Source organism: Curcuma longa, chromosome 3, assembly GCF_044706935.1.
Source record: "Curcuma longa cultivar G26 ecotype Majalengka, Jawa Barat chromosome 3, ITB_CL_G26_1.1, whole genome shotgun sequence".
In the NCBI taxonomy this organism is placed as follows: Eukaryota; Viridiplantae; Streptophyta; class Magnoliopsida; order Zingiberales; family Zingiberaceae; genus Curcuma; species Curcuma longa.
This window is the reverse complement of record NC_133863.1, coordinates 16,674,311-16,688,836: the sequence shown is the minus strand read 5'-3', so window position 1 is coordinate 16,688,836 and position 14,526 is coordinate 16,674,311. Positions and strand designations below refer to the sequence as shown.

Here is a 14,526-nt window from a genome sequence, read left to right as displayed (position 1 = left end):
CTGATGGGAAAGTCTTGAAAAACCGTTCCGGTAGATTCTTGCAGAATAAAAATTTTCCGAAACGATCTCAAGTTGCCCGACGCGTTTAGATCGTTGGGCTCTTGTGTTTGGTTTACAGGATCCAATATAAAAGCAATAATTTAACTAATGCGGAAACATTAAATTATACCTTTCTTCCGACGGTTCGGAAGGACGAAGTTTGTACCCGAAGACCTCTTGATCTTCTGCCGTATTCCTCTCCTCTTCTCGAGCGTTGTGTGGGCAACGATCCTTCGAGAATATCTCCACCAGAAATCTCCCTCCGATGGCTACCAAGCTTTCCTCCCGAAGAGAAGAAAAGAAGAAGAAGAAGAGGCTAAGAGGGTTGGCTTGCCGAGAGAGTCTCGGCCACCACCACGAAGAAGATTGTGTGTCTTCTCAAAGCCAAGCCTTGCCCTTCTTTTATAGCCTAGCCATCCCTTATTTATGGTATAATTAGAGCCATAAACATGGTATAATTGTTCCATAAACATGGTATGATTTGATTCAATCAAATCGGAGAGATTTGGAATAATTCCGGAAGTTACCAAAACGAACCCAGGCCTTTAATCGATCAAGGAATCGATTAAAACTCCGTAACTTCTTCTCATTAACACATGTAATCGATCAACCGATCGATTACAAGCCTGGTAATCGATCAGCTGATCGATTACCAGTCGTTCTGTCCGGAGGCTTGGTAATCGATCAGCTGATCGATTACCAAGGTGTGTAATCGATCAGCTGATCGATTACACCTCCTTGCATGAGCTCGAATGCCTGGTTTCTTCACGAATTCTTCCAAGGTGGACTTGAGGATTCCCAGAGGCTACAACAGGGACCTAGAGGAGGAATTGGTTTTGGCCTTCTGATGAGCTAAGGCTTCCCGTGTTCGCCCCGAACACACAACCTTAGTTCATCAATAATAACTCATACCACTAAAGAGTTATTATCGAACTACCGCACCAATCCCATATTACAATATGGGCTCCTTCTTACTATCAGTACATTAGTCTCCCTGTGTTTAAGATATCGTATGTCCGTCAATTAAAATGAGTTACTGACAACTCGTATTTAATCGACATCTAATCCAAGAGTAGTACCACTCAACCTTATTATCATGCGGACAAGGTCCACCTGCAGGGTTTACATGATAATCCTTATGAGCTCCTCAAGGGGACATCATCAACCTAGATTATAGGACACAGTTTCCTTCTATAATCAACAACACACCATGTACATAATACTACTTCCCAACTCATCGGGCCTATTGATCTATCGATCTAAACCTCACCCTTTGATGAATTAAAGAAGTACATATTAAGCACACGTGTTTGTTATTATATCGGGATTAAGAGCATGTACATCTATAGTAACAGAGGTTTAGTTCGATTATATAGTCAGTATAAATCGAACAATCCTCAGATGGTCCTGCTCAATACACACTAAGTGTACTAGTGTAATTCTATAGTCAAGACAGACTAAGACCAAATTACACTACAACCACTCCGATGGTTTGTCCAATCCATCTTGGTTGTGAACACTGTTTATAATCTATAAGGGACTGATAACATGGTCTTCTGTGTGTGACTCCGCACACCATGTTAGTCTACAGTATAGATTAAATGGACACTGCAAAATATTGACCAAATGTGATTCTCATTTCAGAATGTTTATTTACATAGCTAGGATTCTAGTATACATCCCAACAATATCATCATGTTTAATTAAATTTAGAACGGTTAGTTAAGGATACATGAATGGTTGATATTTGCCAATATAGTCTAGGGTGGGGTGAGATGATAGTACTTGCCTAGGTAGTCAAGTGAGGTAAGGAGTACCTTGCTTGGTCTGCTTTGCTAAGTGGAACTGACTGAAGCTACCTCATCACATCCTGTACTAGTTAAGATTTCTCAAGATTGATTTCATAATTTCTTAAAAAGGCTTTGTCTAAATGTGGACCAAGAAGACTCTTGCCTTGCCACGACATGGAAGCAAATTTTTTTGAAATGTGAACTTAATTGATTGATGGTTAAACCTGAATCTAACACAAGGTCAAACACTCATTAGAACTTAATTAAAAATTAATAAAGATAAAATTGATAACTCATCTCACAAAACCCTTAAGGTAACCCTTGTATGTCATGTACTGAGGCACTTAGAATGGGTGAGATGATAAGGACAATTAAAATACAAAGTTTTGAAAAACTTTTTCAAAAATTATTATAACTATTTTCATAAAAATTATTTTTAAAAAATTTGATATTTACTTAAAATTCATGTTTGTTGTGTGTATTTATACTATAGTTTTCAAAACTTTATATCTTTGAAAATTGATTGACCAACACTTAGACACAAACCTCTAGGTCAACACTAAGTCAAGAACCCTAAGACACATAGGCAGAAAATCCTTGTGGTTAACAAGGATGTCCTAAGAGAGTGTCTAGTTGAGGGGGAGGTTATTCTTGAAAGACTTTATCTTTAAAAGACCTCTTAAAAATTAAGTTTAAAAATTCTAACATTTTGAAAACATATTTTTTAAAAACTCTTATTTTACAAAATATTTTAAAATTATGCTTTTAACTTGGAACAACTCTTAAGACACATAGGAAGATTATTTGTAGTCAACAAGGAGCTCTAAGGAAGTGTCAGATTTAGGAAGAGTCCAAACTTAAAAGTTTAATTAAAAATTATATTTTAAAAAATCATAAGTTATTTACTCTATTTGATTTAGATTAACCTCTAAGACACTTAGGGAGTTTGCCTTGTGGTTAACAAGGAGCCCTAAGAAAGTGTCAGATTTAGGGGGAGGTCCAAATCGAAAGAGTAAAATTATTTCAAAATTATTTCTTATAAGCCCTTCAAAATTAGTTTTTAAAAAATATTTCAAAATCTTTAAAAATTATTTTGAAATCATATTTCAAAAATTTTAAATATTATCCATTATCCTTTTGATTTGGGTCAAATCCTAAGACACACAGGGAGATTGCTTTGTGGTTAATAAAGAGCCCTAAGGAACGTGTCAGGTTAAGGGAGAGATTTTGACTTAAAAGGATAATTACTAGTTTTTCAAAAACTATCTATTTTAAAAATACCTATTTTAAAAACCACTTTGAAAAACTTGATTTAAAAATCATTTCAAAAATTATTTTAAAAATATTTTTCAAATTAATTTAAAAATTTTTATTGTTTGAAAATCTTTTCAAAACTTATGTTTGAAAAATCATTTTAAAAAATTTATTTCAAAAGTTATTTTGAAAACTCTATTGCAAAACTATGTTCAATTTTAAAAACATGGTTTAAAAAGATATTGAAAATTTATTTTGAAAGGGTTTTTGAAGCTTATTATAAATTTTTTATGAAAAAAAACTATTTTTAAAATTATTTACTATGGTCTTTCAAGAATTGTCAAGACTAAGTTGTGACCATAGACATTACCATGATTGTTGGTGCAAAATAGACTTAACATTGAATTAAAAAAATTCTTTTTGATGTGTGAAAAGGGGGAGAAGGGACTTAAGTTAAAAATATAGATTTCTCCCAGATTGTTAAACCCTGACCCAAATTAACTTAAGAAATTATCAAACATCAAAAAGGGGGAGATTGTTGGTGCAAGAAGCACTAGATCTGGCCCTAGAGTTTCGATGTTTGACAATACACTTAGGTCTGATCAGTTTGACCAAGGGTTGATCCAAACAGGACCTAATGTTTGGATGTGAGTGAAGTCTAGTCAGGTCAGTTTGACCAGAAGACTAGCGAGAAGTCCTAGTCGGTTAGACTAGGCAGTGGAAGTCCTGATCTGGAAGATTGGGCAAGGAAGTCCTGGTGAGTGAAGCTAGGCAGGGAAAGTCCTAGTTGTAGGCTAGGCAAAGGCAAGTCCTGGTTTAGAGGATCAGGCAGAAGTCTTAGCAAGGTCAAGTGCACCAGGTGCAAGTCCAGGCAGTGTCAAGAGGACCAGGAAGCATGACAAAAATCCAAGCAGGTCAGGAGGACCAAGGCTTGGTGCAAGTCTAGGCGGTCAGGTAGACCAGTAGCCTAGCAGCAAATCCTGGGGGCCGAGGATCATGGCTAAGCGGGAAGGCCAACAAGTTTGGAGGACTTGTTGGCAAAACTTCTCCTGAGTGGAGTGGGTAAGGGCGCATTCCTAGTGTGGGAACAGTAGGCGTCAGACTAACCTAGGATTTCATTAGAAAATCCGAAGTTAGACCCACAGGGTAAGGCTTAGGTTGTTTGCGTGTTTGTATGCTTGTCTTGCAGGAACCAGGAGCTGGAAGCAAGATGGAGAAAGCATAAGTGAAGCAAACAGAGGCAGCTAAACCAAGCCTGGGGTCAACTCAGGTCAAACCTGAGTCAACTGGATCCAGGCGACTCTATCCGATCCAGTCGACCAGATGGTCCAGGCAACTCGAAGGTGGATCCAGGTGACTCGATCGGAAGACTCAGCCCGGATAAGATCGAGAAGATCAGATCGGATCAGATAAGATCTTATCCAGTCGCTAAGGTTTCCAGGAAGAGGCTATATAAGGAGGATGAATGTGCACAACCAAAACACAACTTCTACAAGCCATCCTCTTCTTCTAGTGGTGCTACTGAACGCGAACGGGGCCAGACTCGTGCAACCGGGGAAGTTCCAGGAGGAGTGTGCGACGCTCAGGACTTCCAGATCGACTTCAACACTTGTTTGGTTTAATTTCTTACTTGTCTTACTATTGTTTTATTTATTATTATTCTTTATTGGACTGTAAGACGGGTTTCTCCACCTCCGAACAAGGTTCAGAAAGGAGACCACTAGTGGACGGACACCTCCCGTACATAGGCCTTGGACGTACTAACCCTGGGGGGTTAGGAACCAAGTAAAATTTGTATGTCCCTGCATACTTTACTAATTCCACTACTTAGTGATTTCTGATAGAACAAGAAACGACATACACACTATTCAACCTCCTCTAGCGTGCATCCACGATCCTACAGAAGTTACAACAGAATTGGTGAACTTGGTCCAAAAGATGCTGTGAAAGAGGTGTGGCATAAAGAAATCAAAAGTGAAGAAGGTGATTCAGAAGTCGAACTCCAACAAACCTTCTACCAGCAAAATGGAGCTCACTTTCTATGGGTGCAAGGAGAAAGGGCACTTCAGAGTAGAGTGTCCAAATCAAAAGAAGGAACAAAAATCAAGAAAGAATACACTAAAAGCAACATGGGACGAGTCCTCGTCAGAAGAGTTAGAGGAAGAATGACCACGAGCTTTCTTGCGCTTCCGACACGTGATGAACCAACGAAGATCGATAGCGAGTCAGATACCGACTCAAGTTCAAGCCACAGATCCGCATCCATTTTTAAAGGTTCCAATACCACTGTAAGTACTAAAAAATTATATTCTATTATTTTGAATTTAACAAAAAAGCTTGCCAAATCTAATGCCCAATTGAATGACTCCAAGAGGTGGTAGCACTCCTCAAGGAGAAAGTCAACCCAGACTACCAATTGAAGTCACTCAAGTGGGGGGCTCAACCCATGTTAAACTTGAGGAAGAGAACTCCCAATTGAAACTTCAAGTTGACGATCTGAAAAGATCACTTGAAAAATTCACCTCAGGTTCTAAATATCTTGATATGATTCTTGGAAACTAAAGGACTGGATACAATCGATCTGGGATTGGACATAAAGCTAAGCATAGAGCATACATGACATTGTTGCATAGACCCAAGAAACCAAGAGTCCAAGCATGGGTTTCAAAATCTAAACTAACAAATCCAGTTGGATTGAACCAATTCTGGGTCTCCAAGGATTAAATACATTATTTGATCAGACTCAATAGCGGTCGTGATCCAAGGGGACCTAAAACCACACATAAAAATTGTTTGTAATTTTTTCTTAGTTTTTATCATTTTTTATTATTTCTACTTTTAGAACAACCTAGGCTAGGTAAGGATAAAAATTTGGTTAACATTTGCCCAAACATAGTGTTAGAGTGGGGCGAGATGATAGTACGTTAGAGAAACCTAGCTTAAGTGTAGTCAAGCAGGGTAAGGAGTACCTTACTTGGTCTACTTAGCTAAGTTGAATTAGTCGAAGCTACCTCGTCACATCCTAGAATAGTTAGACTAAAGTTTATCCCTGGATTAGCTAAATATATGATTTCTTGAATCAACTTTATCTTAGAAAGTGGTCATTGTTCTGATATCCAAGAAGGTCCCTGTGCCTTGCCACCATCTGGAAGCTGACTCTTGAAATGTATGTTTAGTGAGTTGAATGATTAAACTTGAATCTAACCCAAGGTTAATCAAATAATAGATAACTTATTTTTATTTCTTTACTTCTTTTTAATTAGTACAATTTCTTTACAGATTTTTTTTCTGGAAATATAATAACATTTTCTTTTGGTGTACATGCGTAGGTCTGAACAAACAGAGTTTCCTTTTGATCCGGAAATCAAAAGAACCTACCAAAGGAGACTTCAATCTCAAAGGTTAGCAACACAAGAACATACACCAAAAACCATGGCTAACAAACCTTTGAAGAACTATGCTGCACCTTATGCGAGGGGAGTGTCATCCAGCATCGCCCGACTAACTATAGAAGTAAATAATTTTGAGATCAAGCTTGTATTTATCTCCATGATATAGCATAATCAATTGGGGGTGGACCAAACGAGGACCCCAATCTACATTTGAAGAATTTTTCAGATAATTGTAGTACTATGAGAATTCACGAGGTTGGTTTTGACACAGTTAGACTCATACTATTCAAGTTCTCACTCAAAGATAGGGCAAGATCTTGACTTGCCTCTCTACCACCGAACAACATAATTACTTGGGATCAATGCAAGCAAATGTTTCTCAATAAATTTTATCCACCAAGTAAGATAACCCACATGTGTAACATGATATTTAGCTTCATGCAAATAGATGGTGAAACTTTATTTGAAGCTTGGGACCATTTCAAAGGCATGTTGAGACAATGCCCACACCACGGATTGAAAAAATGGCTTGTTCTTCATACCTTCTACAATGGAATCAACTATCAGACAAAGGTATATTTGGATTCTGCTGCAGGAGGTGCATTAATGAACTAAAGCTTGGAGGAAGCCAAAGACATAATTGAAAGTGTGACCCTCAACCATCACCAATGGGCTACCGAGAGAGGTAATCATTAAAAAACTCTTGGAAAGTACAAGGTAGACACTCTTACTCTGTTAACTGCTCAAATGGAAGCCCTCAATAAGAGATTTGATAATATGAACGTCAACAAGGTTAATGCGATATCTACATCATGTGATCTATGTGGGGATTCTAACCATACAAAGGAAATGTGTCAAGTATGGTCACTTCAAGATTAGATTGCTTAATATGAACAATGTGACGCCTTTGGTACATTCAATCCAAGAAATAACTCGTACTCAAATTCTTATAATCTGGGTTGGAGGAATCACCCAAACTTTTCATATCACAATAACCAAGGACTATCCTATCCATCTGCACTAAAGTAAAATGAAGAGATGTCAGACACCCAGAAAATTCTAAAGATGTTGGAGGAGAAAAGGACAGAGAGCTGGCAAATGTTTTCTTAACTTCAAGGTGATATGGTAAAGATCAACGAAAAATTAGATGACCATGACAAAAGATTGAAGATGAAAGAAATGCAAATGGCATGACTCAGTTCTTCTCTTTCATCGAGGCAAGTGGGTGCACTTCTAGGAAAGACGAACTTCAACCCTATGGAGCACTACAAAGCTATTGAGCTAAATAGCGAACGGATCTTGAAGCGTAGGGAATCTCAAGGGACTTCTCCCCTGGAGAGTATTTCATGCACATCAGCCGCCAAGCAACCTCCTTACTCTACACCAACTATTGAAGATAAATTGAAGAAAGTTGAGACCGCTACGCCCGTTGGGGAACCATCAAAGAAGACTTTAGTGTGTAACATACCCTTCCCTCAAAGGCTCATGTATAAATAAAAGGATGTTGAGTTTGAGAAATTATACAACCGAGTCAAGGACATCACTTTGGACATTCCCCTTCTTGACGCTCTTGTCGAGATACCTCAGTTTGCTAAGTTTATTAAGGGGCTAATGCCCGCCAAAAAGATAACAAAGGCCAAGAATACTGTGGCTCTAATGGAAGAAGTTAGTGCAATAATTCTCAATGACAAACTTCCTCCTAAACTCAAGAATCCAGGAAGCTTTACCATACCGTGCAAAATAGGTATAATGACTATTAGTAGGACTTTCTGTGATTTAGGAGTCAGTGTTAGTATAAATCCCTATTCAACAAGTGAGAAGTGTGGATATGCGGATCTCAAACACGCCACCATGGCCATCCAACTAGCAGACCATTCTTGTAGATACTTGATAGGTATAGTGGAGGATGTGCCGGTAGAAATGGAAGGATTCACTGTTCCTACCAACTTTGTTATGCTCGACATGGAAGAAGATCCGTCAATTCTGATTATTTTGGGGAGGCTGTTCTTAGCTACTGCAGGGGCAAAAATTGACATGAAGAATTACAAGTTGTCCCTGGAAGTGGGAAACAAGAAAGTATATTTCAACTTCTCGTTAAACTCCAATGCTTATCTTCCAGAGAAGGAATCATGTTGCAGGTTGGATGATGTCCAACCAAAAAAGAAGTGGTTGTACCAATCCTTTTCTTTGTCGATGGAAGGACCCGCTCCAGCCGGGGTAATAAGTGTTGGGACCGATGCATTTGCTAGAGGGGGTGAATAACAATTTTTTGCTCTTGCCTACAAAATCATTAGCGGAAGCATAAAAATAAAAGCAAGACAAAAAGAATTCAATGCTAACCCGTTCGATTTACTTGATATCTCCCTCTTACAAGGTGACTAATCGAAAGGATTCACACACACAGAGCGACCTTTTCACTATAAAAACTTCTCCTTCTCAAAGCACTCTTTGAAGGTGGAGAAACCTTTACAAAAAATCTCTCTTCCTCTTATAGAAATGAGTGGTGAAGGTTTAGGAAAGAGTTTCAGAGTTTACAGAGATTGGAGTTCGTGCAAAGAAATAGAAAAGTGCAACACTTGCATCTCCAATCTTCAATCAGTGTTTTTATATTTTCTCCGACATCAGTCGACTGATCCATGGATTAGTCGACTGGTGGGCCTCAAATGCTCTGTAGATTGCATTTAATTTGTCAGCTGTCAGTCCAGCATTCATCTAGCAGTTGACTGAACCCTCCACCAGTCGACTGGTCAGTGAATTTCACTCGACCAAAGTCTTTGTGTGTTTCTGATCAAGGCACCAGTCGACTGATGGCAGTGTCAGTCAACTGGTGAAGCTGAACTTCTCCTTTCAACTTCCTTCTTCATCCTTTAGCCTTGACTCAAGCCTTTAAATATCTTCCACAAGCCTCGTGACCATCCTTACACTTGCTTGAGATGTTTTTCTCAGCTTCGTCGTGCTAAGTCTCCCTTTGCCAAGAGGTCGCACCTCCGGGACTTCTGATATGCGTAGGATATATATACATTTATGATATTTACATTGCACATCTTTCTGTATTTCATGATTATTTCTTACTTTTGTCACATCCTTTATTTACGTATTAGATATGTTTTCTCCATTTCCTAGTTCGAAGGGTTGCTCTTGTTTTTATGCTTTTGTAGGATGGAAATGGACCGAAAAAGGTAAAACAGAAAATCAATCGAAGACAAGGCAAGACAGGGCCGTGCCTCCAAGGCACGGTCGTGTCTCAAACTCTAAGGGGCCATGCCCCCAGGGCATGGCCATGCCTCAACCACAGAGCAGCATCTGCCCACGGTCGTGCCCACCAGGCACGATCGTGCCTCTACCTGTGCCCACAACAGAGCAGCACCTTCCCATGACTGTGCCCACCAGGCACGGTCGTGACTTCATTCTGCAAGCCAACAGAGTAGTACTTGCCAACGTTCATGCCCTCCAGGCACGACCTGTAGGATTGCTGGTTGTTGTTATTAACTTGGATTTGGATCGGTTTCTTCTTCTCCCATGGATTGTAGATGCGATCTGACATGAGCTTGAGGAGGTTTCGGCAGCAAGGTTGAAGAAGAAGTCTGAGCTTTTGATTTAGGGCAAAAGACTAATTTAGAAGTTGAGAAGATGTTTTTGTTGAATCTGATCAGATTGTTGATGATGTTGTTGGTTGATGAATTTGCCATTGTGTGAATCTAGGCATGGACACTGTTGGATTGAAACTGGATGTTGTTGATTGTTAATTATTGTTAATTATGGTTGTTAAAGGGTTTAGTCTGATTATGGTTGCTTGACATTGGGTTGTGGTTGATTTTAGATGTTGGTTGTGATTATAGAGTTGTTTGGTTGATGTTGAAGAAGATAACCAAAATCTTGGTACTGATATATTGGATTTATCCGATTGATCAGGGATACACAACAACTCTGTTGGATTAGGTAGGATTAATTGGAGTTATTAATGATTAATAGTGAATCTAAGTTAAATTTAGGTTGTGAGGTTAAGGATTAACTATTGTTGGGTTAGAATTTATGTATGATAAATTTAATATGATAGTGTATTAAGTGTTGTATTATTGTTGTTGCAGGACCTTGACTTGACTGGTCCTATTATACACAGAGTCTGGTTATTTTCTGGGGTTCTATTGTCAACGATCATCTGATCAGGTGGGTACCCTGTACTTGGTTAATACAGACCTAGTTTTCTAGTGCATGACTTGTTGTTATTGTTCTATCTATTCTATTGCTATTCTTGCTACTTGAGGTAGTTGTCTAGTCGATATTGTGTTGATCATTGCTTGATACCGGTTGTCCTTATGATAATCTGTTATTGTCATGTAGATGCTCTAGTGATCTATATCCTTTATCTTGATAATACTTGTAAGATTCGTTACCTGATACCTGTCCTATGACCTTCGATGGATATATCTACTGTAGAATAGTTTAATGGTATATTATTGACTTATGTTGACTCTTGTCGATACCTGTTGAACATGCTAATTAACTGTAGTTATTACATGTTGGGATGATCATCATACATCCATACTAGTTGTAGTTGTTGATGATAGCATTGTTGGATGTTCTTGTTGGCTCTTGCCCGACACCGTGTTGTGGTGAGATACAGGGGTGAGAGCATATGTTGCACTATTGTTGGGTGCAACCAGGACTGGCTATATTGCCCTCCTGCTACACTGCCCGCTCCCCACCAGATTAGTGGTGGTTTGTTGTTGGAGCCTGTGTAGTATGTCTTGTCTGACCCCTTAGTTCACTGTGCTATGGGAGGGTGACTGGGGAATGTAGAGTGCGGACAGAGACTTGCATTTGTTTGCGATGTTTGCTGCGTGTTTTTACATGCATTCGTTGGTAGGATTATTACATAGTTTAATTTACTCATATGTTTACGACTGTTGCATTTATTTGCTATGATTGTTGCACTTGTATGACATTATATTTATTATTGACATGTACCTATTACGTATACCTATTGCACAGTATTACTTCTTCTCTATTGTTCAGTTGATATACCATGCGCGACTTTCATGATTTACACTATCTGTTGATACCTATTACCTATTGACTAGTCTTTTATATCTCTTGTACTTATTCAATATAGATGTTACATTCTTGTTATTTCTGCTAGTTTATCTTACATGCACTTCTATTTTGTACCCACTGAGTTTCTACTGCTCACTACCCAGATCCTAGGGTTATTTTATTTTCTCCCCAGGTAGCAGATAGGTTATTTGGAGCTTGGAGATTCTGTCGGCTGGTTCTATCTCACTTTAGGGAGTTTATGTTGTGGTTATATGGTTTATAGTTGTATTCGAGTATAGATTTTATATGTTTGTGGATATGGACTATTGTTATGTTGGGTTTGCATCTGTGGTTGGTTGTTTTGTCGGATTTACGCAGTTTCCACTATGCAGATTTACATATTTTGGTTATTGTGCATGTGATAATAATGTGTGGCCTTGTGACCTTATGTTATAGTTTATGTTGCATCTGTGGTGTGTGTTGTGATGTTTATTGGACGTGTAGTCCTTATTCTAGCCACATGTGGCTGATTATCATTGTATGTATTTAGGGAAAGCCATTGTTACAAGGGAGATGCTACCGAAATTTTTTGGATGGCTTCTCGGGACGTGACAGAAATCATGCTGCATTAGAAATGCAAAAAGACTTATTAATGAATAGTGAGAAAAGAATTCTTACATTTTGCCACTCTACTATAGTCTTAACCTTATTGTCCAGCGACTATTCCAACTACTCTAATGTCGAGGCTCGATCCCTCAATTTTTGATTTTCTTGTCTTAACGCTTGCACTTCAGTAGAGGAAGAATTGGGACACCCTCTAACCCTAAGAGCAATCACATGATCATATACTATCCGTGCCTTGGAGCTAACGCCGTAGAAGGAGTTTTTTTTGCTCCACTGACAACATCATAATATATATCATTTAAAGTATCAGAAGATAGAGTTTGTATATCATCTTCCTCTATAACAAGTTGAGACGCCTTTGTAACTCGATCAATCATATCATCCTATTCACAAAAAATATTATTATTATCTAATATATAATTAATAAAATTAGTTATTATTAAATGTGAGTGGTAATAAAGTTTATATTCTTATGTCTATGGTCTTTGATTGAGCATCAACAAAAGTGTCATTATTTTTCTTGTGGGTATTACAAAATACCTCTTAATAAATATCAAGTCTGTGTAAAATATTTGCCTATATACACAAAAAATTTATGAATTAAAATAAATTAATTAATAATTATAAAATTTTTATATAACTTTATCGTATTTCAGTCGTATGCTTTGAGGATCCCATGTTCGGGCTAACGACCTTAGTATTTCTATTGCTTCGAGTAGTCAATGAATTTTGCTGTCATTTTTCTACAACCTAAATATTCTTCCATGTATCCCAAATCTCAACATCAACATAGGATGACCTTGTTTCCTTCTTTCTCCACTTATATAACAAATCCTTGTATAATTTTTGACAACAATTGTTCCATGTTTCTTTAAATTCCGCCTCATGTCTTACCTCCCAAGTATATTTTTTTGTACAATAATATAAAGAAAATTAATATCAAAATTATTTAAATTAATTATCAAAAATCATAATAATAAAAAATTTTAAATTCTTGGTCTACATGCCTCCATGTAGAACTAGAAGTGCAATATCATTCTTTAAATTTTTTTATGATATAAGCAGATATACTATGACCATTGGAAACAAAGCTGCATGAGAAATTTTTTATTATTGGAAAAATAAATAAAAGATTAGATGAATTTTAATTACTAATAACTTTAATACATACCCATCCCCAATAATCCTCAACACAATACTACAAACAGATGCATCAATTGGCCTACCATGAAACTTGAAAAATAGAAAGCATCTCTGGTCTATCGATTGAGTATCATTAGAATTTCAATAGCACTTTCGATGTTTAGTTTTCACATTATCAGCAAAATAATATGAGCATAAATAAGATGCTTCTTCAACCAGTTATGCATTACATATTGACCCTTCGACTTTTACTTTATTTCTAATATTATTCTTTAATCTCCTAAAAAATCATTCAAATGGATACATCCATCTGCATTGCATAGGATCAGCTAATCGTGTCTTGTAAGCTAAATGGATTGGTAGATGTTCTATTGAATCAAAAAAGCTAAGTGTGAATATGTGCTCAAGTTTATAGAGTATAAGAGGTATTTTTATTTCGAGCTGAAGCATTTCTGCTGTCATAATAACCTTCGATGTCAAATTTCTATAAAAAAAACTTAATTATATGAGTGCTTACCAATCATTAATTATTAGGAAATAGATCATGGAAGACAATTGGAATAAGTCTTTGCATAAACACGTGAAAGTCATGGCTTTTCATTCTAAACATTTTTAATCTATTCATATCCACACATCAAGCCATATTCAAGGCATATCCATGAGGGAATTTGATTTCTTTCAACAAATTTCATAATATCTGCTTATTTTCATTGTCCAATATATAGCAAGCCTTTGATTTAAATGCAACTCAGATCTGTAACTAATTCTTTTAATTTCTCACGTGATTTTGCTATGTCTTTAGTTTTTCTTGGAACATTCATTACAGTTGAAAATATTATCATTTTTTCTCCACATGTATCACATTTAAATTATGTCGAATGAACAGATACTTTCAATATGACAACTCCCAAAATATGCTCTGTTTCATCCAACCACACTTGCAGACTCTAACAATGTATTTATTTAGATAATCGGAATCAATCTGAGTTGCTGGTATAAATCCATAGTTATCTATTTCCTGAAGGATTTCCTCTTCTAACTTGATTATGAGCAAAAGTTTTCTGACCACTTTATTCTTTATGAGCTTTTTCTTATTTCACCTAAAAGGTATAATAGATAATTTCCTCTCCTAACTTGATTATTTCACCTAAAAGTTTTCTTATATGTTAGGAGAGGAAAAGCTCCAAAGGTAAAATTTTACAATGATTATCAATCTAAGATATCTTCCCATTGCAATGTAATGAAAATGC

At 37.1% G+C, this 14,526-nt stretch overlaps 1 protein-coding gene and 1 pseudogene across 1 annotated transcript; one reads left to right on the top strand and one right to left on the bottom strand.

Annotated features, from left to right (window-relative positions):
- Positions 1-6,883: 6,883 nt before the first annotated feature.
- LOC141825804 (small nucleolar RNA R71) lies at positions 6,884-6,993 on the bottom strand (annotated as a pseudogene).
- A 1,093-nt stretch (positions 6,994-8,086) lies between these two features.
- On the top strand, positions 8,087-8,737 carry LOC141823787 (uncharacterized). The gene has a single exon (XM_074711022.1). It carries the CDS (start codon positions 8,087-8,089, stop codon positions 8,735-8,737), a length of 651 nt encoding a protein of 216 aa, XP_074567123.1.
- The last annotated feature ends 5,789 nt before the right edge of the window (positions 8,738-14,526 follow it).

Bases quoted from the DNA above. Each gene is read 5' to 3' on its own strand.
- LOC141823787 (XM_074711022.1), top strand. From the start codon at position 8,087: ATGCCCGCCAAAAAGATAACAAAGGCCAAGAATACTGTGGCTCTAATG.